Source organism: Diabrotica undecimpunctata, chromosome 8 (genome assembly GCF_040954645.1).
Source record: "Diabrotica undecimpunctata isolate CICGRU chromosome 8, icDiaUnde3, whole genome shotgun sequence".
Classification (NCBI taxonomy): Eukaryota; Metazoa; Arthropoda; class Insecta; order Coleoptera; family Chrysomelidae; genus Diabrotica; species Diabrotica undecimpunctata.
This window is the reverse complement of record NC_092810.1, coordinates 46,857,220-46,879,822: the sequence shown is the minus strand read 5'-3', so window position 1 is coordinate 46,879,822 and position 22,603 is coordinate 46,857,220. Positions and strand designations below refer to the sequence as shown.

The following is a 22,603-nucleotide window of genomic DNA, read 5'->3' as shown; positions in this document are numbered from 1 at the left end:
AATCTAAAAGAAATCTACAGTCTAAAAGAAATCTTTATATGAAACGTGTGTTTGCTTCGAAGAAAGCATATAAAGCAAGGCATATTCGCTTCGGTACATTCGATCTTGTGTTGACAGCACTTACCTTTAGTACAAAAAAAGTAATGACTGCATATCTCCCAAAATAACCATGATAATTTCGAAGTCCATTATATTCTTTAGATAACGCCAGTATTTTCTCAAAAATTTTCTTTCTCAAACGATCCCTTATCTATATTGTTCATGAATTTTTTTTCTCGGAAAATTAACTTTACTGTATCTTTGGAAATTGAACTTCTTCTTCTTAAAGTTCCATCTCCTATCGGAGGTTGGATATCATAACGGCTATGGTCACTTTGTTGGCTGCTGCTCTGAAAAGTTGTAGTGAACTAGAGTTAAACCATTCTCTAAGGTTCCTTCCTTGCATAATAATTCTCAGCAGCTCATATTTTTCTCCTCTGATTATGTGACCCAAATATTCTAGTTTTCTTCTTTTTATTTAGACGTCGTAGTACCTCAGCATTGGTAATCCTTTGAACCCACTGAATTTTTAATATTCTTCTGTAATACCACATTTCGAACGCTTCTATTTTTCTTATGTGTTGTTTCTTCAATGTCCAAGCTTCCATTCCGTATAGTAAGATAGAAAATATGTAACATCTTAGAGCCCTCAATCTGAGATGCAACTGAAGGTCTCTGTTGGTAAGCATTGTCTTCATTTTCACAAATGCTTGCCTTGCAGTTTTAATTCGGACTTTGATTTCTCTGCTTTGGTCATTTTTCTCATCAACCCAGGTTCCCAGATATTTATATGTCTCTACTTTTTCTATTTGGGTTTGCTCTATCATTAATCTTTCATTTCCATGTTGCGTTTTTGAGACAATCATAAATTTAGTTTTTCTCTTATTTATTTTTAGTCCGTATCTAATGCAATAATCGTTAATTCTATTTACCAATTCTTGTAGCGATTCCAGGGTGTCTGCCATTATAACGGTGTCATCAGCGAATCTTTGTTATTTACTATTCTTCCGTTTACAGAGATTCCATCACCCAGATCTGCTATCACTTCCTGGAATATGGCTTCACTGTACACGTTAAACAGTAATGGTGATAGAACACAGCCCTGTCTTACTCCTCTCTTTATATCTATATTTTCGGACTTTTGTTCTTCTATCTTTATATTGGCCTTTTGATTCCAATATAGATTGATAATGATTCGTAAGTCTCGTCTGTCTATATCTTTGTTTCTCAATACTTCTATTATTTTTTCATGTCGGACCCTGTCGAATGCCTTCTCGAAGTCGATGAAACAGGAATAAATATCTAGGTTCATATCTACGCATCTTTGAGAGAGGACATTAAAAGCAAACAATGCCTCTCTCGTTCCCAGTCCCTTGCGGAATCCAAACTGAGTATCATCCATATCATCTTTTAGTTTTCTATATAATCTTCCATGAATCACCTTTAGAAATATTTTGGGGTTATGGCTTATTAGTGATATTGTCCTATAGTCTGAACAATCTTTGGCATATACTGTTTTTGGTATTGCTACAAAGGTGGACACCAACCATTCCTGTGGGATTTTTCCAGTTTTATATACTTCATTAAATAGGTCCAGAAGTACAAGTAGCGTTTCATCGTCTAGACATTTCAGTAGTTCCGCAGGTATTTCGTCTGGACCTACAGTTTTTGAAAATTGAACAAAAAACAGTTAAACATCATCTTCAAAACCTAAAAATAATCTCTCTCTTGGTCTGCTTACTTTACTTTTTTGAGTCTAAATCCGACTACAATACGCATACTGCCTTTGTTCTTGTTAGCCGTAAATCATGGAGACTGCACTGTGATGAACAAAATCTGCATACTCTCAGATGTTCCTCCTTCTATACTTCCCCACAATCTCCACTGGGTGACGCATAACACGGCCAAAATATTCCATCGTCTAGGTAGACCGACAGCTGTTAAATAGGTCAACCACCCATTGTCTCGCTTTTGGCCTTAGGTGCTTTGTCTTTTCTGTTAGGATTTAATCCACCCCGTGTGATTTTTCGTTTTCCGTTCAGCAGCAGTTGGCTTGCTATGTGATTTGGCGTTACTTCGCATAGCTGTTTTACCTCTGTGAAATCACCATTAAGTTTTTTGATCATATTTTTTTATTTTGATTATATTAAATCAAGTCTGTTTACGGCTGTGTGTTATGTATATTTTACTTAGTGTCTCACTTTATCGTTTTTGTCTTATGCGCTCAGTATTTCTTGTAATTGCTCAACTCTCGCTTTCCTGACCTAGACTTAATTTCTACTTTATTTTTAAAGAAATATACACAATATACACATTTTGCCTTCTATATAGAAAACTGCGTAATATAGATTTTTCATCAAGATGATTGCTATAAATTTAATAAAACCAGTATGGTTTTATCAAAGGATATTCTGCAATAGCCAATCTTCATTGGTATGACATGTTAACATTAACAGTCAAAAATAATAACATACATAATATTTACCTAGATTTTGCTAAAGAAATTGATTAAGTTCTAAATCAAAGACTATTATAACTTGGAACAGTTTGGTATTCGTGGTGAACTAATGGAATGTAATACTTACACCGAAAGTATTTTGTGGAAGTTCGGGACCCTTTCTTACTCAAGAGCACAGTTTTATTTATAGCAAATATCAGTAGTGATCTTAAAGGTGAACAAAATATTTTTATTAAACTATTTACATTATTAGTAACGATTACATACTACACTTAACTTTTTTTTTCTGTGACTAAGTGATCTTCATGATGACTTTCCTGGAAAAAGTTAAATTATGTTTCTTATAGATAATTACGTGTGACTTTTAATACTAATGGTATTAAACAAGAAGTTAATAACACATTGTGAACGTTCAATGTTGAAATGAAATATTAAAGCGACCATCTGCTTACCCTTAAATGGGAAAAATGGCATACTCGACTTCTTTCCACGCTTTGGTTCTGAAATAGAAAAATATAATTTTATTTATTCTGTTTTATAAAGCCTTCAAAAATTATTGTATATATATTGGATGTCGATTGGAATTTGATTATTAACGATTCTCCAACGGTCAAAATTTAAATGTCATCATATATCATCCAATTAATAACAATATTAAATTCTCTGTTTAATTTTTTATTCTAGACACCCCCCGTTTTAAAATAATTTAAATACAATGCATATAAATGTATATATATCGAGAATATCCAAATTGCTTTATCCATCAACCCCAATAAGTTTTGTTCGTACGTAAATTTGAAAAATAATAGTTCAAGAATTCCTGGTGTGATGAAATATAATGGCATTACTACCACCGACCCACAAAATATTGTGGATGTGTTTGCAGAATTTTTTAAGAGTGTTTTTCTGTCATCAGATATTAATTTCAAGGCTAACTCTTCCTCAGTTGACGCAGATTACTTAAATTTTTATCCTATTTTAGAGTCTGAGATAATTTTGGCTAGTAAGAAATTGAAAGACAAAATGACGTGTGGACCTGATAATATTCCATCCTTTTTGGTTAAGGATTGTATAGGTGCCTTAACTGTGCCACTATTAAAAATTTTTAATTTATGTCTTCTTAACAAGGAATATCCGAGTCTCTGGAAGGAGTCAAAAGTGTGCCCAATATTCAAAACTGGTGAAAAGGGTCAGGTAGAAAACTACAGACCAATTTCCATTATTTGCAATCTATCGAAAGTCTTTGAAATAGTTTTGTATAATCGTATTTACTCACGCACTCGTAATCAGCTGTCTCAATATCAACATACTTTTGTCTCCAATCGGTCCACTGTAACAAACTTATTAATGGTCACACAATATATCTCAGCGGCCCAAGATAATACAGGTCAAGTTGACGTCATATACACTGACTTTACGAAGGCGTTCGACAGAATTCACCACGGCGTATTACTTTCTAAATTGTGTCTCTTTGGTCTTTCTGAGGATGCCGTGACTTTTATGAGGTCTTACTTTTCAAATAGAACGCAGTTTGTTGCTTATAATGGTTACAAATCGGAAAAGTACCTAGCTTCTTCAGGGGTTCCGCAAGGTTTTAATCTAGGTCCATTATTGTTTTTGTTATTTAATAATGATCTGTGTGAATCCATTTTTGTATTATGTTTATGTTATGCCGATGATTTAAAGATTTATTCATTGATAAGCGATCTTAATGATTGTCATTTTCTGCAGAGTGAACTGAATCGAGTACACGAATGGTGTAATGCAAATCATTTGAATCTTAATGCCAATAAGTGCAAAGTAGTTAGTTATTCTAGGAAACAGTCTAATATATACCATCCTTATATTATCGAAGTCAATGAACTTGAACGTTTGAATAAAATTAAAGACCTTGGAGTTACATTTGATTATAAACTCACCTTTGTTGGACATGTTAATTTAAAAGTTAAAGAAGCACTTAAATCTTATGGATTCATAACTAGAAATAGTCGAAATCTCACTAAAACTAAGGCAATTAAATTACTTTATTACACTTTTGTACGCTGTAAACTGGAACATGCCTCTGTCATTTGGTCACATTTTTAAGATGTACATATCCAAATTATAGAGCAGGTGCAGCGTAAATTTTTTAAATTTTTGTCTTTCAAAATTAACGGCATATATCCCAAGAGGGGCATCAGCAATAGTGAGTTGTGTAGCGGTTTGGACGTAGTATCATTAGAATCTAGACGAATTAATGCCTCCCTAATATTCCTGTACAAGCTACTACATAATCTCATTGACTGCCCTGATATTCTTCGACAAATAAATTTTAACGTTCCATCTTATCCAGTGAGAAGTTCGATTACGTTCAGAAATACACAAGCTAGAACTAATCTTATGTTAAATTCTCCTCTATTTCTCATGTGCAACTATTATAATTCCTTAAGTGCTTACTGCGATATATTTCACTGCAGTTTAAAGCAGCTTACTAGGATGGCTCAGATCTACCTAGGTGATTGAGTAGTTTCCTTATGTTAAGGTAAAATACTCGAAAAATGTGTTACTTAGTTAGTACCTATGAATTATTAATATTTCATTTAACTTTATTATTGTATTTTGTCCTATAAATGGATTCTGTTGGACAATAAACGCTAGTATTATTATTATTATTATTATTATTATATAAATACAATGCCAAATTTTACTAGTTACTAGTAAAACATTTTAAGTTAAATTTTCACATCTACACTTTGAAAGAGATTTCTAAATCAGCACATATTAAATATGGCTTGTTTACGAAATAGCAGTCACAATAAACAGTGGAAAGAGTCCATTCAGGCGATATAACATATAAACATATAAATTTTATTAAAATCTATAAAAAATCTATAAAAATAGTAAATTAACAATAAAATTGGATACTTTATTTAATTTTAAAATATTTAAATGTTAAAAATACAATAGTATGAATCTTTGGGTTAGTCTACGGTAGCGCCTACTGTACCACTTTTTTTTAATTCACTCAGTTGTGATTTATTGATTAAGTTTTTTTCTCGTAATGTAATTCTAAATTCGATTAATTAGAAAATTTTGCAATGCAATAAATTTAAACACTTTGAACGTCATGAATAATATTTGATTAATTATATTATGTATTAATTATAAATTAATATATTATTTTTATCCGTCACGCATCTTAATCCAATAGATTTGTCAGTTCGTTCAATAATAAACAAGTGGGGAACCTTGATTATTTTATAATTGCCTTGATAAGCAAATATGTAAATACAACCTTAAGACAGTATATTTGGCTTATTGGTTAATTTTTAGAGTATAGGTAGGTACCCTAGAACCTAATACTTGGAAAACAAATTTGTACAATTTCTTATTTTTTCTTATTATATGCCCACAATATAGTTAACAGATAAAGTCGATTATTATTCCGATTTTATGCAAGTCGTAATTAAGGGGCCGTTACCAATCGTTAGCCTTACGTTTGTTTTCTTTAAAGAAAATTGATTTTTCCTGCTCCAGGTTTATATCCTAAAAAATCTCATGGATTTTCCTATCTTAGCGAACTTTGCCTATCTAGAGCCCTGGTTTCTTTTTCTGATGTCTCTAATGAAACTTTGTGGTATTTCACTAAATAGTTTGCTCCTGTTTTAAAGGCTCGATGGTACAAGCTTGGTCAGATCCTTTGTGTCCCATTTTGTTTGAACATCTACGAACTTATGACTTTATAGCCTCCATCAAATTATTAGACCCTCCGAGATAATATAGCAAACTGATCACTGGCATCTTTTGAAGACCCATAAACTGATCACCTCATGTAAACTCATCATCAATATTTTTGCCCCAATTCGCTAGTTTCTAATGCAGAAAATTGCCTCTTACCTGTTACACTTGTTGTTTGCGTATCTATTAAATTCAGAAGTTATTTTAAGCAAATTGCTTTAAAACTTAACTGATAAATTTATATAAGCTGTATCACGGTAAGTGGCCTATTAGACATATCTGCCAATCTAAATGGACCTTAGCTCTGAAAATTCAGCTGCATTCTTTTCGATAGTGAACTTTTTAATAAAAATGTTTTCGAGCATGAAACATGGAGCATGGAACATTTAATCGGAAATATTCCCGAACTTCGTCATTCGATATGCGTTGCATTTTTCAATTTCTCGTTGAATTCTAGGTGTACTTTGTTAAACACACATTCAATTTAAGTTGTACCGTTTTGACTGATTTAGGAATAATAGGCACTTTTAGACAGTTGGTAAATTTAAATTATCTGAAAAACAAGTAAAGCTAAAAATTTGGGTGGGCATAGAAGACGAAAAAAAATTAATTTTTTACATCATTGGCGAGATTTTTTTAATTTGAGCTAATTAGCAATTAATTTCTTATGACAAAATGCATCAAAATGCTCAAATGCGGGTTTCTGGCTTTCAGAACCGGTCAAAGCTTAGTTCTAGGTCAAACACCTTGCTGGGGAAACAGCAAAAAAATTAAAAACTTTAAATATCTTAAAAACTTTAAACTTAGTAAATTAAATTGTTTGAAATAAAGAAAACTACGAAAATTTGGAAAATCGGAAAATCTATGTGGGTAGGCAAAAGAAAATACACAGTGTATGTATATACAGGGTCCTTAAGTAAATGTTCAAAAAGAAACAGTAGATTTTACACTTTAAAATATTACGATTTAAGACAACTTGCTTTAATAAAATGTTGATATTAAGAAAGATACAGCGTGTTAAAGTTAAAATTTAAAATTCTATTTTTCGCTATAACTTTCATGTTTGTAAACATTTATGCATACAAATTTACAACTGGGTACTTTTAAATATGAGAAATTATAATTTGATGCATACTTTGATGTAAATGTGGCATATAGTTGCGATTAACTTTCTTGCTCTTCAAGTTAGCGCTATTTGTGTCAAAAAATATTAAAGATACACTATTTTAACACAAAAAAAGATATACTTATTATTAACTTCAAAACTCAATAGATTTCGAGATAATCGCATTTTAAAAATTAGCTGCATAATTCTGATTTAACGCAATTACTCCAGGCAAAGAATGAAAAATTAACAAAAGCATCAATACTTTTGAATTGTGGTATGAAATACCGTTAACTAGGATGAATAATTTCAGAAATATTAAAGAAAATAAATATATCATAAAAGAAAATAAATAATTAATAATAGGATTTAACAAAATAATTGGATAATAGGATTTGATATCAAATATTTTACGTTTTATGTTAAATTGAAGTCATATTCAAAACATTTTATTTACAAATCAAATTAAAAAATAGTAAACTAAATAATATTAAACTTTTTGTCAATACGTTTCAAAAAGATCGTCTCATATTAAATAGCTACATTGGTCCAAAAGAAACTGCTGCAGTATTTATTTCTTTTAAAAATAAATACTCGATAAAATAAAATAAACTCTATATTACAAAAATTGCTGATTAATCGAAATAAGACTTATTTTTAGTTGTCAAAAGCATTCCAGACATCAGTCTACTATGTTAAAATGTCCCGTAATGTATTGGAGTTGTCTAATGATAATTAAATAAATTACTATGTTTGCTAGTAGGGCCACCTGCTAACGTATCAACAAAGCATACGTTGTTTACTCTTTGACAGACCCGTCTGTCATAATTAGATCCGTAAATATTAAATTATTATTAAACTACAAATTTGATATTTCATCAGTTTTTGATAGTCAATTTCATTATTAAATAAAATAAATAAAATGTTTAAAAATTAAATTTGATTACAGCTTGAAAGGAATTTATTAACAACTAACAATAAAAAATATATGATGACTAAAAACGAATTAATGGAGACTAGTAAATCGATGTGAAGAGTTATTTCGTGACGCTCGCCTTATAATTTTACTATGAAGAAAAAGTAATACAACGCTAGATTAGAAGCGATAGAGAAAGGTTTAAAAAAAATTGTAAACATGATGACGGCCAACATCTGAATACGGAAACGGTACCTAAAGGAGAAGACATTTAGCAACCATAATGAGGAATTTTGTAATATTAAATAACCATCTTTGAGCTGTTTTTATAAGAATAAACTATTAATTATGTATATTTACAAGTATTCAGTGCTTTACCGCACAAATATTATAACTAAGAATTATTATGCAGCTGATTTGTAAAATGCGATTATCTCGAAAACTGTTTAGTTTTGAAGTTATTAACGGGTATACCTTTTTTTTTGTTAAACTAATGTATCTTTAATATTGTTTAACACAAATAGCGCTAACTTCAAAAGCAAAAAAGTTGGGCGCAAATTAATTAAATTTTAAATTTCCACTTTGGAGTCTTATAAGAACAGCCAACGAGTAAAGACGTTAAATTCTAATTATTCGTTTACCTGTTTTTGCAAAGTTAAAAACGCGTTTTGTGAAAGTGTTTTATTTTAATGATAAACATTGGTAAGATACCTTTATTTCAAATAATATCGACAACTATATAAATAGGCCAGTATTTTATGGCTCCAAATAATTAATATTTTGGCAAACAAAATACTAATTTTTACATCATGGCATCATCATCTACGTCAACTCAACCTAGTTCTGTACCAGACCAACAACCTGTGCAACCTAAAAGTTACTCTTCCGTTACCAGACGACCAACTACTAGTGTTTTTCCGTCAAGAAATCAAGCAATCGTATTTGATGCAATAGACAACACTCACATTGAAGATTACCTTCACAGTTTAAGCCTAATAATTCGACCAATCAATATTGTTTTCTGTTCAAGGCTGTCCAACAACAGAATATGCATTTACTTAGCAAACGAAAAATTCGTCGATGATTTTATTACCAACCACGGAAAAATCAACATTAATCAACAATTCTTGCAAGCACTTCGACTAATCACCCCCAGCCAACGACTAGTACTTTCTAACGTATGTCCGTCCATTCCACACTTTATTGGAATCTGAATTGCAAGCACTTGGTGTCAAACTTTTGTCACCCCTATCATTTCTACGGATAGGGACTTCAAGTCATGAATTCCAGCATATATTAAGCTTCAGGCGGCAAACCTACATATCCCCTTTAACCAACCATACCTTACCCGATTCTTTTGTTATTACTCATTAGGAAACATCATATAGAATATACTTATATTTAGATAACCAGACATGCCAAATATGCAAAAATACCAAGCACTTAGCAAAAGACTGTCCAGCAAAGGTATCTGTATCAGGCGACACAACTTCTGTACCTCACAATATAGAAGTCGGTCAGACTAAAGACTAGTCAGGTGACTAAAGAAGTAACTAGTACCATCCAACAAAATCAAACCCAACTTAAGGAACAAACTGTGCAACATAAAACACCAAGTACAAAACTCCTAACTAATCACATAGAAACAGATCCAGTACCACAAAAACGCACAGTTTCTGAGCGTTCTACACCGTCCCCAACTCCTTCATCAGAACACCTCTTTGAATTACCAAAAACTAATAGAAAAAGACTAAATTAAACCAAGAAAAGAAACCAACAAAGACGCTAGAGGAAATGCTGAAACCAACAGAAGAATTATTTAACGACCAAAATTCCAATTATCCCTTAAACTATGAACAACTAATAGATTTCTTCGAAAACTGTACAGGATCTTCGGACCCACTAAGTATCGCAAAAATATATACCAATGAAATTTCTGAAGTCACAGATCTACTGACAAAAATTTACTCTAAACTAAATGACAGCAAAATTAAAAGTAGATGCACCCGAATTAGAAATAAAATTCTTCGACAAATTGATCCAAACTTCCATATCGAGGCAGACAGCGATACCTCTGTAGACACATACTAACATAATAATAGTATTCAGCAGTTTAATTCAATGGAATATAAATGGGTATTACACCCATTTAGAAATGTTGCAAATATTTATCTCAAAATACAGACCAATGATTCTATGTTTACAAGAAACTAATTTTAAAAGCAACACTGTACATAAACTAAAAAACTTTGTTTCTTTAAAAAACGACAACATGCTAAAATAGCCAGCGGAGGAGTAGCGATATACATAAAGAACGACATTGATAGTATAGAAATACCATTAAAAACAAACCTCGAGGCAATTGCAGTCAGAATTACATTACTACATATCTACAAGGCTGTTTGCTCCTGTCACCCTTTTTTGTTAGAGGACTGTAAAAAGCCAAAAGGTGTTTAAGCACTTTCTGTGATGTCCTATCTTTTTTGACGATTGGATCGGCTGTAGGAAATTCACATTAAAAATGACGATTTGAAAGTTATTTATTTAGTTGCGAAAAACAACTTGTATCAGCACCCAATAGCACTAAGCGAACTTAAAATTCGTAAAATGTGTTTTTTATCGGCTGGAGTGGCTGGCTCGAACTCTTTTGGCTAACTCGTTGCGTCAATGTGATATTTTCGTTTCAAAACTACTCTTTACCGCGTGAAAGAAAAACTGACATAATAATGACATAATTTATGACATAATAAATAGTATCTTCTAACGAGGGAAGAGAATATTGAGTGCAGGGAAATTAATATTGATAACGAAGAATGTTTTCTACAAATTAGGATCGAACTAAGGCTTTAGTACGATCCAAACTGGAGTACGGTTTAATTGTTTACAACTCCTCCAAAAAATCGTACTTAAAAACAATAGATGTTATTCAAAATACAGGCCTCCGAATTTACTTAGGAGCACACTACACAAGTCCAATACAAACTCTATACTGGGAAACTGGAGAGATTCCACTCGCATTTAGAAGACAATACCTAAGTCTTCTTATGCCGCAGCAGTATCGTCTAATCAAAATAATCCTGTTATACACAACGTATTCGCTGACCGCTCCAAAAGTTGTTTCCAAACTTCAAATCGAACTGATCACCCTTTCTATTATCGCCTACATACCTACTTGTTAACAATGGGTATCCATTTTTCAGACACCTACGATATCTCCTCAATTCAAACCCCTCCTCCTTGGACAATTCGACTTCCCTCTACTGACACCAGCTTATTGCGCCTAAACAAATCAGAAACGCCAGCAAGTCAAATTAATCAAGAATTTCTAAAAATATTAAGCAAATATGGTAGCTGTTTCAAAGTTTACACCGATGCCTCCAAAAACGAAGAAGAAACTGGGGCAGCAATCTACTCATCAGATTATACAGAAGCTTACAAATTACCTTTATATATAATAACGTTCTTAGCTGAACTGCATGCGATACTAAAAGCACTAGTTCTGATAGTTAACAAAAATAAAAAGAGAAATATCATTATTACAGATTCTCTCAGCTCAATAATGGCATTAAACCAAGTCTACTGTAATCATCCACTACCCCTTCTCATTAAAAAGGAACTAAAACATGCAGAAAATATGAACATGAAAGTTAATTTTATGTGGGTACCGTCACATACTGGAATCGAAGGAAACGAGGTTGTAGATAAAATAGCAAAAAATGCACCTACTAACCCAAACGCAAAAGAGAATACGAAAGTTTTTCACTCCGATCTGAAAGCATTCTTTAAAGAAAGGATTAATTCAATATGGCAGGATACATGGAAGAACTCCTCAACCAAGCTGTACGAAGTTGATAAGAATCATAGGAAATTCCCAAAATTTAACAATAGAAGACAACAAGTAACCTTCACTCGCCTCCGGATTGGCCATACTCGGTTAACACACGACTACCTACTAAAACGTACTGATAAACCTGTGTGTGACATAATTGTATAAAAGTGTCTTAACGGTAAAACATTGTTTATTGCAGTGCTCCAAGTACGATGTGCAACGCAAAATGTATAACATACCATCAATATTAAACAGTGCTCTTGGAAAAGACAGTAATACTAAAAATATTTTCGCCTTTCTCAAAGACTGCAAGCTGATATCAAAAATCTAATATTTTACTGTGGATCTAGGTTTATTTCTATTTATGTACTGCTATAGTTAATATTCTATTGTTAAGTTCTAACTCTGTAGCACAATCCATACACGCTAATAACCCTGCGTGGTTGATGCGTCATATAAGGAAAAAAAATTCCACTTTAACACCCTGTATCTTTCTTAATATTAACATTTTATTAAAGGAAGTTGGCTTAAATCGTAATATTTTGTATTGTATTGACAGTGTAGAATCTACTGTTTTTTTTGTACAATTACTGAAGGACCACCCTGTATATACTAAGAATCGCCAAAAAGCATTTAACATAGTTATTTAGTTTTAGTGGACTTACTTTAAATCATTTACCTTTTTATTTTTTAAGGTGTGAAATTAAAAAAAGAGAGGGGATATAAAACGGAAAGTATTTTGAATATTTACTTTTATGAATGGAACAGAGGTTTTATTTCGTTAAAGCTTATCATGAGTTCGCTCTGAGGACGAAAAGATGCAGAAATATACATATCAGTGATTGGTGGTACACTGTAACGAAATCAAACTTTAACTGTTTAATTTATTTTATTTTATATTTTACTCGAGTATGGAGTATTATGGAGGATTATTATTGTATTAATGGAGGAAGAGGTACGATTTCGGTCAATTTGTCTTCTTAGTTCGATACCTAAATTGTACGAACAGCTTGTAAAAGTCCGCCTTGAGCAAGAGCTAGAAGAAAAGCATGCGCTGAGCGACCGCCAATATGGTTTTAGGGCCAAAAGGTCTACCATAGATGCGGTCACAGAAGTAACCTTTTTAGTTACGCAGGATACAAACAGATGGGTGGCTCTTATCCAGCTTGACGTCAAGAATGCCTTTAATACGGCATCATGGGAAAAAATCATGTCCAGGCTGAGAGAATTGGGCGTTAAAAATTTTTTATTTACACACATTAGCGTTTTAGTGAGTACCTGGTCAATTTAATTGACAGATACTTTACTGGTAGGTCCAGAAGAGAAAAATATACCAGCATCAGTTTGTTGCAGGGTGTTCCGCAGGCTTCAGTACTAGGTCCCATTCTCTAGAATGTCCTGTACGACGGGGTGTTGAGGCTATAAATGGCAAAGGTATGCACTCTTGTAGCTTATGGCGATGATCTCGCACTGGTTGCGGAAGTAAGTCAGAAAACGGACATGGCTAATGCGGCTAACACAGCCCTGCGTTGCACTAGTAGGTGGATCAGAAAAAACGATCTACAGCTAGCACCTCAGAAAACTGAAGTGTTAGTTCTCAAAGGGAGCCGGGAAAAATTCTCTCTTCGCTTTATAGTGGAAGGTGTGGAGGTTGCACCGGTTAAATCGATTAAGTATCTGGGAGTCTGGTTGTCGGAAGGACTAAGGTTGGGAGTACACATCCAAAAGACAGTAGAGAAGGCGAACCGAAATCTGGAGGCGTTGATACGGCTGATGCCAAACATTGGAGGCCCAGGAAGCACTAAAAGAAAGATGTTAAATGGAGTTTTCCAGTCGGTGGTAATCTATGCTGCCCCCGTGTGGTGTAGCGTACTGAACACTGCGAAATACGATAAGCTGATGGAGACTTCGCAAAGGCGAATGCTCCTCAGGGTATCTAGCGCATATAGGACAGTTTCAAATGAGGCTCTATATGTCATTAGAGCGGTGATACCGATCGTTTTCTTGTGCAAAGAGCGAGTGAGGGTGTATACGAGGAGGATGGATGTAAATATAGATAAAAATAAGAGAGAAAGAACGACAGTAGAGTGGCAGAGAGAATGGGCGAATGATAGCGGAAAGCCAAGGTGGACGAAGGAGCTTATTCCTGATCTGAGGCCATGGTGGGAATGTAAGTTCAGGAAACTAGACTACTTCCTGACGCAGTTTCTGACCGGACATGGTAGTTTTGGCACCTTCACAAATAGAATAGGTAAATCTGCCTCGGCAGACTGTACTACGAGTATATACCGGACGCTCCGCCCGCATTTTTAACTGCCAGAGATGGGCAAATGAGAGGGGAGATTTCGAGAGGCAAATGGGTTTCGGGCTGGATGAGGCTGTAAACATAATGTTTAGAGAATAGAAGGAATGGAGAGAAGTACACTGTCTGATTTCTGGGGCAATGAAGAAAAAGGAGCAGGAGGACAGAGGAGGAAATTCAGCCAGGGATCTGAAATTTAAGGTTAATATTATTTATTAGTTTATGGCCTAACGTCTAAAACATTTTCTGATTTACGGTAGGTAATAGGTATGGCTATTTATAAATTTCTGGCCTAGTATCCTACTTGGCCGAAAGATGCTAGGGTGTCTTGTTCCGTGACGTAGATGTCCCCCACCGTTGGCTGTCAGAATTCAATGGATACCTTCTTAGGCTCTTACTGGAATCTGACAATATGGCAATTAAAAAAAAGTATGGAGTATTAGTAAATCGTTTTCAGGAAGGGTATTTCGACTAGACGAATTGATATGACGTGGATACAAATTATATATGCTCATGCCAGTGCATTTCGAAGCATTCAAAGTCGTTTGTTTGTTTTGCAACTTTTAGAAAACACGCGTCTGTCGGTAAATATTTTAATATTTCCTTTTGTGGATGGAAAATGTTTTACTTCGTTCGAGCTTACCATGAGTTTGCTCTGGAGACGCCAAGAGGCATAAACGTGCATATCAGGTATGTTGTAGCGATATCGAACCTTCACTGTCTATTTTTATTTTTATTTTAAATTTTACTCTAGTAGGGAGTATTACGAAACTGTTTTCACGAAGGGATTTCTGCCTAAACGAATTGGTATGACGTGGATACAAATTATAAATCCCCATGCCAGTGTATTTCGGTGCATTCGTCGTCTGTTTGTTTTGCGACGTTTGGAAAACAAAGATATGAGCCGAATCCTAAATTCGATATCCGATTTATGTTCTCGTTAGTAGATGTGGCTGGTAGCGTCTGTCGGTAAATATTTTAAATATTTACTTTTATGAATCAAAAAGTTTTTATTTCGTTAGAGCTTATCATGTGTTTGATCCGAAGATGCCAAGCGGCAGAAATATACATGTCAGCGAATAGTAGTACGCTGTAATGAAATCAAACCTTAACTGTCTATTTCATTTTTATTTTTATAAAAAACTGGTTTTTGTTCATAATGTAAATCAATTCAATGAGTGTAGGAGTTTAAAAAGGAACGTTCTTTGCAGACAAGCCACAAGTCGAAATTCCTAATAAAATTACATTACTAGTGTTGGGGCCATAAGGTATGCTTTATTACTAGCTAGTTCTGTTCTGTAGAAATATATATAAAATTTTGCAATTATGTGATATGGTTTTCTTAATCGAAAACTTATTTGGGTAAGAACGTCGATATCTCTTATCTTATTCCGTGCCTGAAATAAACAGTTTCTTTTTATTTTTACCGTTATTGTGCACTTCCTTTACTCACATAAGATTTCCCTTTTTATATCCACTCACCCGGAAGCACATGTGTTTTCCTACCTCATCAAAAACAATATCTACAGTCTCTTTTGTATATAGCGTTTTATCTATCAACAGGTGCCCTATTTATCTTTAGTTTCCATCGACCTCCTTTATATCTCCACATCGAAATGCGCAGTGCCGGTTTTAGGACGGGCATTCAACTCGTGTGATAAAGGCAGAAAAGCGAAGTTGTGAAAGTAATCGATATAATTTGTGCCCCGATTACATAATTGGTTAATGTTTTATGGCTTTAACTTTCCCTAAATGTTAAAACCTGAGAGTCAGTTATTATAAAAATATATAGTTTACTAAAGTCATAGAACATGCCTATAATTTTTAGTTATGTACTGTAATAATTTTAATTTTCATTCACTTTAAATTCTAAGTAAAAATTATCAAATAATTTGATAATTGAAATATAATATTGCTCTAAATTCCATGTATCTTATTTTGCGTAAAAAATATAACATAGATCGCTTATAACACTGCATAAAGCACCGTTTTCTAGCCTGAAAGTAGTTCGGACTCATCCGAGTACATATGAACAATATGTATAATGAAATTTAAGACCCACTGTGCTAATGCCGATCATTACATTTTATTGCTATAATTAAAAAATATGTACAAAGTTCCATTAAACTTTTTCAGGGAAATCTTTATTAAAATTCTGAAATAAAGCGTAAAGTAGCTAATTTCTTTGAGATAAGATTGATCTATTTATACAAGCTAGCCAGATGTAAATGAAACAGAGGCATTATCGGGAACTACAACAACAATTATTTTACTTTGACCCCTAAGTCAAGGTAACGAATCATCACAACATTTTTTAATGCTTACGGAAACCAAATAAGATATCAAATTAAAGCCCTTGCAAGTTCCTATACATTACTTTTTAAATTTTTAAATTTGGTCCAATACTTTATTTGATTTATTTAAAAAATATTAATTTTAAAATTAATGAAACAAAAAGTAGAAAATCCGAAGATTTCTAGGTGATGTAACCAAAATTTAGATTTTTGCCTAAATTTGTGCCTTCTACCATTTTCAAAGCAAGCAGACGATGAATGGTCGACATACAGAATCTAAAATTTCATTCCACGACATTCTAGGTCTCTAAAATTAATGTTTTTATCAGGTTTTATATTGTTTCGTTGAAACTGTTCACTGTATCACAATTCGTAGACTGGGGCGGGGAGAGTTAAATGCTTGATTTACATCACCAGAGTACACAAGAATACAAGCCCATTTATTATCACAGTTTGTTTGTGGTAATGATCTTTGAGTTTATTATTTGCTTTAATATTTATCGTTTCTTAAACATCTTAGTTTACTTTATATTTTTGTATTTGAAATTTTGGTGTTGTTTCCTGTAAAAACTTATTTTGAATTATCGAAGAAAATTTATTGAAGTTAAAATTCTATACGCGCGTTCGACGTTGGAAATTTGTACGGGAGTGAATCAGCAAAATCATTACATATGTAAGATATAGGTAAGAGAGAGACAGAAGATAATATATAGTTTCTCTCTCGAGAATAAAAATGTACCTTTTGTAAATATATTTAATATTTACTAATATTATTATTATTTTATATTAATTCGGTAGATATACACATTTGGCCAAAGTCTTTGACAAATAAATATTGTTCCTGGAACTTCTATGATTCGTAATAACCTTTCCATTTTTGGAATACAATAAATAAATAAACACAAACACAAAATAAAACCAGAAAACTGACATCTTAATAATGTTCTTTTCAAATAATGACATTGATTAGCCACCGTATTATTTAAGGTTACTGGTCGAATGAGTTGAAGCGCGGTATTTAGAACTAGAAGTCGCGAGTTTGATCCCAATGAGGGAATATATTTTTTTAATTATTATGTTCTGATTTTTGTCACTTTGGTTTTAAAAATCAAAGAATGGAAAAATCATAATATTTTTTTTAATATTGTTTCGATAATTTTATACATTATTTAATTTTCCATCATTATTCCAATAAATCTCAAAAAAGCTCGACTTTATTTTTAAATTAGGATTTTTTTGGCATATATATGATACTAGTGACGTTAAACATCTGGGAAAAATGAGTTATTCTTTCACCGAGAATTAATTTAATAAGATTTTCACAATTTAGTGGGGATTTTGAAACAGTGCCACAAAGAATAAAAAAAAATCCAAAAACCTAATGATTTATACAAGTGCTTTCAAATAATATATTAATTTCTCCATGGTCCCATTTAAAAGTATCTTACAAAATGGCGCCAAAACGCTATTAATAAAACTGAGGCTTAGTTCAGTTACCTAAAAATTTACTAATTCAAGTTTTAAGGTTCAGAAAAGAGTTGTTTGGGTAGGACTTAGTTCGTTTTTTTTCCACGTTAGCATATTGAATAAATTCATTTATTTTCGCTAGAATATAATAAGTTTAATATGTTTTAATTATCTCCACAATTTGTGAGAACAAACTATATACTAAAATTTTTGACCCTTTTAATATTTATTATTAAGGACTCAATAGTTATTGTCTGTCTGTTTTTCTACCTTTATGTGCTATAACTATAAAGGAAAAATCCTAAAAAATTAATACTTGAAACATAGCTAGGTCCAAGGTCGAACCCTATTGAATTTCTTCTTCTTATTCTTATTCTTTATAAGCAATTCTGCTTGTTCATTGGCGAACTAATACATCTATGGAAGGTTGTCAATCCGTCTTTTGCCCGGCCGTCCGATACTTCTGGTGACCTACCTCTTGCTATTTTGACGACACGGGTCTCCCCCATTCTGCTTTATGGGGTTATTTCATTTTAATTTTTTCTATTTATTGTCTATTAGCTTATACACTGTACGGTACATTTTCTTCGCTTCTCTTTCGATCTCTCAGCGTATTTCTTGTAACTCTTCTCAGTACTATCACTCTCGTCTCTGCCGTTTCCAGTAGCCTTTGTATTGTGGCTGTGTCGGGTCTTGTTTCTGAGGCATATGTCATTATTGGTCTTACACTAACTTTATAAATTCTTGATTTCATCTTAGTGTTAATGTGTCTGTTTCGCCATATAGTGTTATTAATTCATCCTGTCGGTCTATTTACTTTTTGTACTTGATTTCTCACTTATTTGTCCAAGACTTCATAGCTGGTCAATGTAGCTGCAAATTAGTAATAACGGTATTTTATTTCCATTACTTTTCATCAAAATATTGATTCAATCCTTCATTTACTATACTCCTATTACAGGTCAAATGTTGTTTATATACAGCAAACGATGTACCATATACCTATATACCTAATTCTGTTTCTCTTTCTGCTCTCTCTTACCTATAGCATTACATATGTAATGATTGTGCAGATTGACTCCCATATAAATTTGTAACGGCTAACGCATCTATAGAAGTATAACTTCTACCGGCAGTCCCACTGGACTGCCACACCCGTTTTTATTGTAGTTGTACATCGAGTACCTTACATAAGAATATCTTTCAGTAAGGTAGGTTAAAACTTTAAAATTCATATGTATTAACGTAATAATTATGTTAATGAAATTTTAGAATGCCAGGCACAGGTTGAGGTGTCGTCGTTTGTAAAAATATATTTTATAAAAACAAGAAGTTTGCCGATTGTGATCAACAAATAATATTTTTCACGTTTCCCAAAAATACAAAATTAGAAAAATATGGGTTATGCGCTGTTGCAGAAAAGATAAAATAAATATAAAAACTGCTAGAGTATGTACTAATTAATCATTTCAAGAAGGATGATTTTGTGGATGACATGTATGCTCGAATAATGGAAACTATTCCTAAGAGAGATAAGTGTTGTTGACTTACGTTAAGTATACGTTAAATGTAATTCTGTTTATTACCATCACGTTTTTGTAGCAATTCCAAGTAAAAACTTAAAATCTCAAGATGTTTCAAAACATACAGAATGTGAACCTACAGCAAGAAGAGAAAAAAGAGTAACAATGAAAACACGAACAGCTATCATTGAAGACTTATTAGAGGTGCACTCACATAAAAGGGAAAAACTAATCTTATAACCATTGATTTGGCTGATGTATCCAGTACAAGTAAAGAATCGGAGGAAGATATTTTAAAACGAAAATACGAGGAGTTGCTTAAAGAAAACAAAAAATTAAAAGAGACATTAGAAGAAAATGAACAAGATTTGTGTACTACCAGAACGTGGATCGTAGAATTAAATGAAATCTTTCTTCTTTCAGTACCTTGTACGATTATGGAACGTTGGCGATCATATTGGCAATAATGACTTTGTTTACGGCGGCTCTAAATAAATTAGCGGTGGTCTCTTAATATAATTCTCGGAGATTTCGGAGCCAGGATGTTCTTCGTCGGCCTGGGCCTCTCCTTCCGACGATCTTACCCTGTATTATGAGGTGTAGAAGGTTTTACCTCTCTGGATGTCTCATTACATGAACGAAATATTGTAACTTTCGAATTTTTATCGTTTTTGTTATTTCTGTGCTCTTTTTCATTCGATGTAAAACTATTTCATTTCTCACTAAATGAAATAATCAAAGAAAAAGACATTAATAGTAAGCAAAAGATTTTGAAACACTTTGGTCATATGTTTAGTAAAAACGAAATTGAAATTATTGTGAAAAAAAAGAGAGCATGTTGGACGACAAAAGAAATTTGAAAAGCTTCCACAATACGATATTTTAGTAAAAGATGTTACCTATATCTAAGAAATACCCTTAAACACCCATTACCTGGAATATCAACTTTACAAAAATGGGCTGAATACATTAATCTGATCTGGTCTCCTACAAGATGTACTTCAGGTGATGTATATTGCTAGAAAATTAAAAACTGAACTACAAAGAGTAGTTTTGTCTTGTCATATGATAACATGAAAGTCTGTGCCCAGTATGATTGACCAAAAAGAGGATGAAGTGGTTGGCCCTCATAGGTACCTGCAAGTAATGATGGCAAGAGGATTTTTTTCGAGAAATGGGAGCAAACAGTCTACATTGGCTTTGATTTAAATATAGCTGACAATATTTTGTCTACCATAATTACTGAGTTGCGCAATGTAAAATATAATGTAGTTGCATGCGTGTCTGATTGCGAGGGAGGCAATTAAGGACTTTGAAAAAAATTTAATATTTCAGTTGACAAATTTTACACATCCACTCACAAAAGCTAATATTTACATGTTTGCTAATGCTACGCATTTCTTTATGTTTTCATTTCTTACACAATTTAATCATAATATATTCATCATCATCATTTAACCCGGATCTATCCACTGCTAGATATAGGTCTCCCTCAATCTTTTCCATGTATTTTTGTTTTGTGCTGTTTGCATCCAATTTTTGTCGATCCGTTTTATGTCATCAGACCATCTTGTTGGTGGACGGCCTCTACTTCGATGTGCTTCTTGTCTCGGTCTCCACTGTATTATTCGCTGTGTCCATCTGTTATCCGACATTCTAGCTATGTGCCCCGCCCAGTTCCACTTAAGGGTCATAATTCTTTCTATGGCATCGGTCACTCCTGTTCTCCGTCTTATATCCTTGTTCGTGATCCGATCCCTACGAGAAATGCCTAACATCGATCGTTCCATGGCTCTTTGGGTAACACAAATTTTATTTCTTACTTTCTTGGTTAGTGTTAATGTCTCTGCACCATATGTAAGTACTGGCAACACGCACTGAATAAAGACTTTTCTTTTAAGACACATAGGCAGTTCTGATTTAAGAACATAGCTTAGCTTGCCGAATGCCACCCAAGTGAGTCCTATGCGGCGGCTTAGTTCGTACGTTTGATTATCTCTTCCTATGCGTATCTCATGTCCTAAGTACTTATATGAGGTGGTTTCTTCAATATACATGCCATTTACTGAAATCTTTTCGCTTAACACAAGATTTGTCATGATTTGTGTTTTTGTGTGGTTGATTTTTAATCCTACTTGTAGGGAGGCTAGGTATAGTTTCTCCACTTGCGATACTGCATCATCGATTCTGTCAGCAAAAAGGACAATATCGTCAGCAAACCTCAAATGACTAAGCATTTCTCCATTGACATTAATTCCTTTTTCACTCAGATTTGCGTTCTTAAACATATGCTCTAATAATGTTGTAAACAATTTTGGCGAAATTGTGTCTCCCTGTCGCACTCCCCGTTTTATTTTAAATACGTTGGTCTTTTTATCTGCCAGTTTCACACTTGCTGTCCCATTTTGATAGATGTATTTTATCATGTTTAAATAGCGATGATCTATACGGCACTCTGTTAAGGCTTTTAACATCTTTTGATGACTTATTGTGTCGAAAGCTTTTTCGTAGTCAACAAATATCATGACTAATGGCTTGTTATATTCAACACTCTTTTCTATTAAGTTCTTAATTACTTGTAAATGATCATTCGTGCCATAACCTGCTCTAAAACCTGCTTGCTCTCTTGGCTGACAGAAATCCAACTTACTTCCTAGCCTGTTGGTAATAACTCTTGTAAATAGCTTATATACTTGTGACAACAAGCTAATGGGGAGGTAGTTTTTAAGGTCGCTGATATCTCCCTTCTTATGAAGTAAGATGATTTCCGCGTTGTTCCACTGCGTCGGTGTTATCGCTTCGCACAGACATTTATTGAACAGTTTAGCAAGTGTCAGTAAGAGCTTATTTCCTCCTAGTTTTAGGCTTTCGGTCATTACCCTGTCTTCACCTGGGGATTTATTGTTCTTCATCACCCGAAGTGCATTTTTAATTTCGTCAACAGTTATGTTCG

General features: G+C 33.2%; 1 protein-coding gene across 2 annotated transcripts in view; it reads right to left on the bottom strand.

Moving 5' to 3' along the window:
- The window catches only part of Pde8 (phosphodiesterase 8), a 1,030,175-nt gene that overhangs the window by 777,324 nt on the left and 230,248 nt on the right, over positions 1–22,603 (bottom strand). For both annotated transcript variants that reach the window (XM_072540201.1, XM_072540203.1), the window contains one exon: positions 2,950–2,997. In XM_072540201.1, coding sequence (XP_072396302.1) covers positions 2,950–2,997 — 48 coding nt within the window. The remainder of the gene's footprint in view (positions 1–2,949; positions 2,998–22,603) is intronic.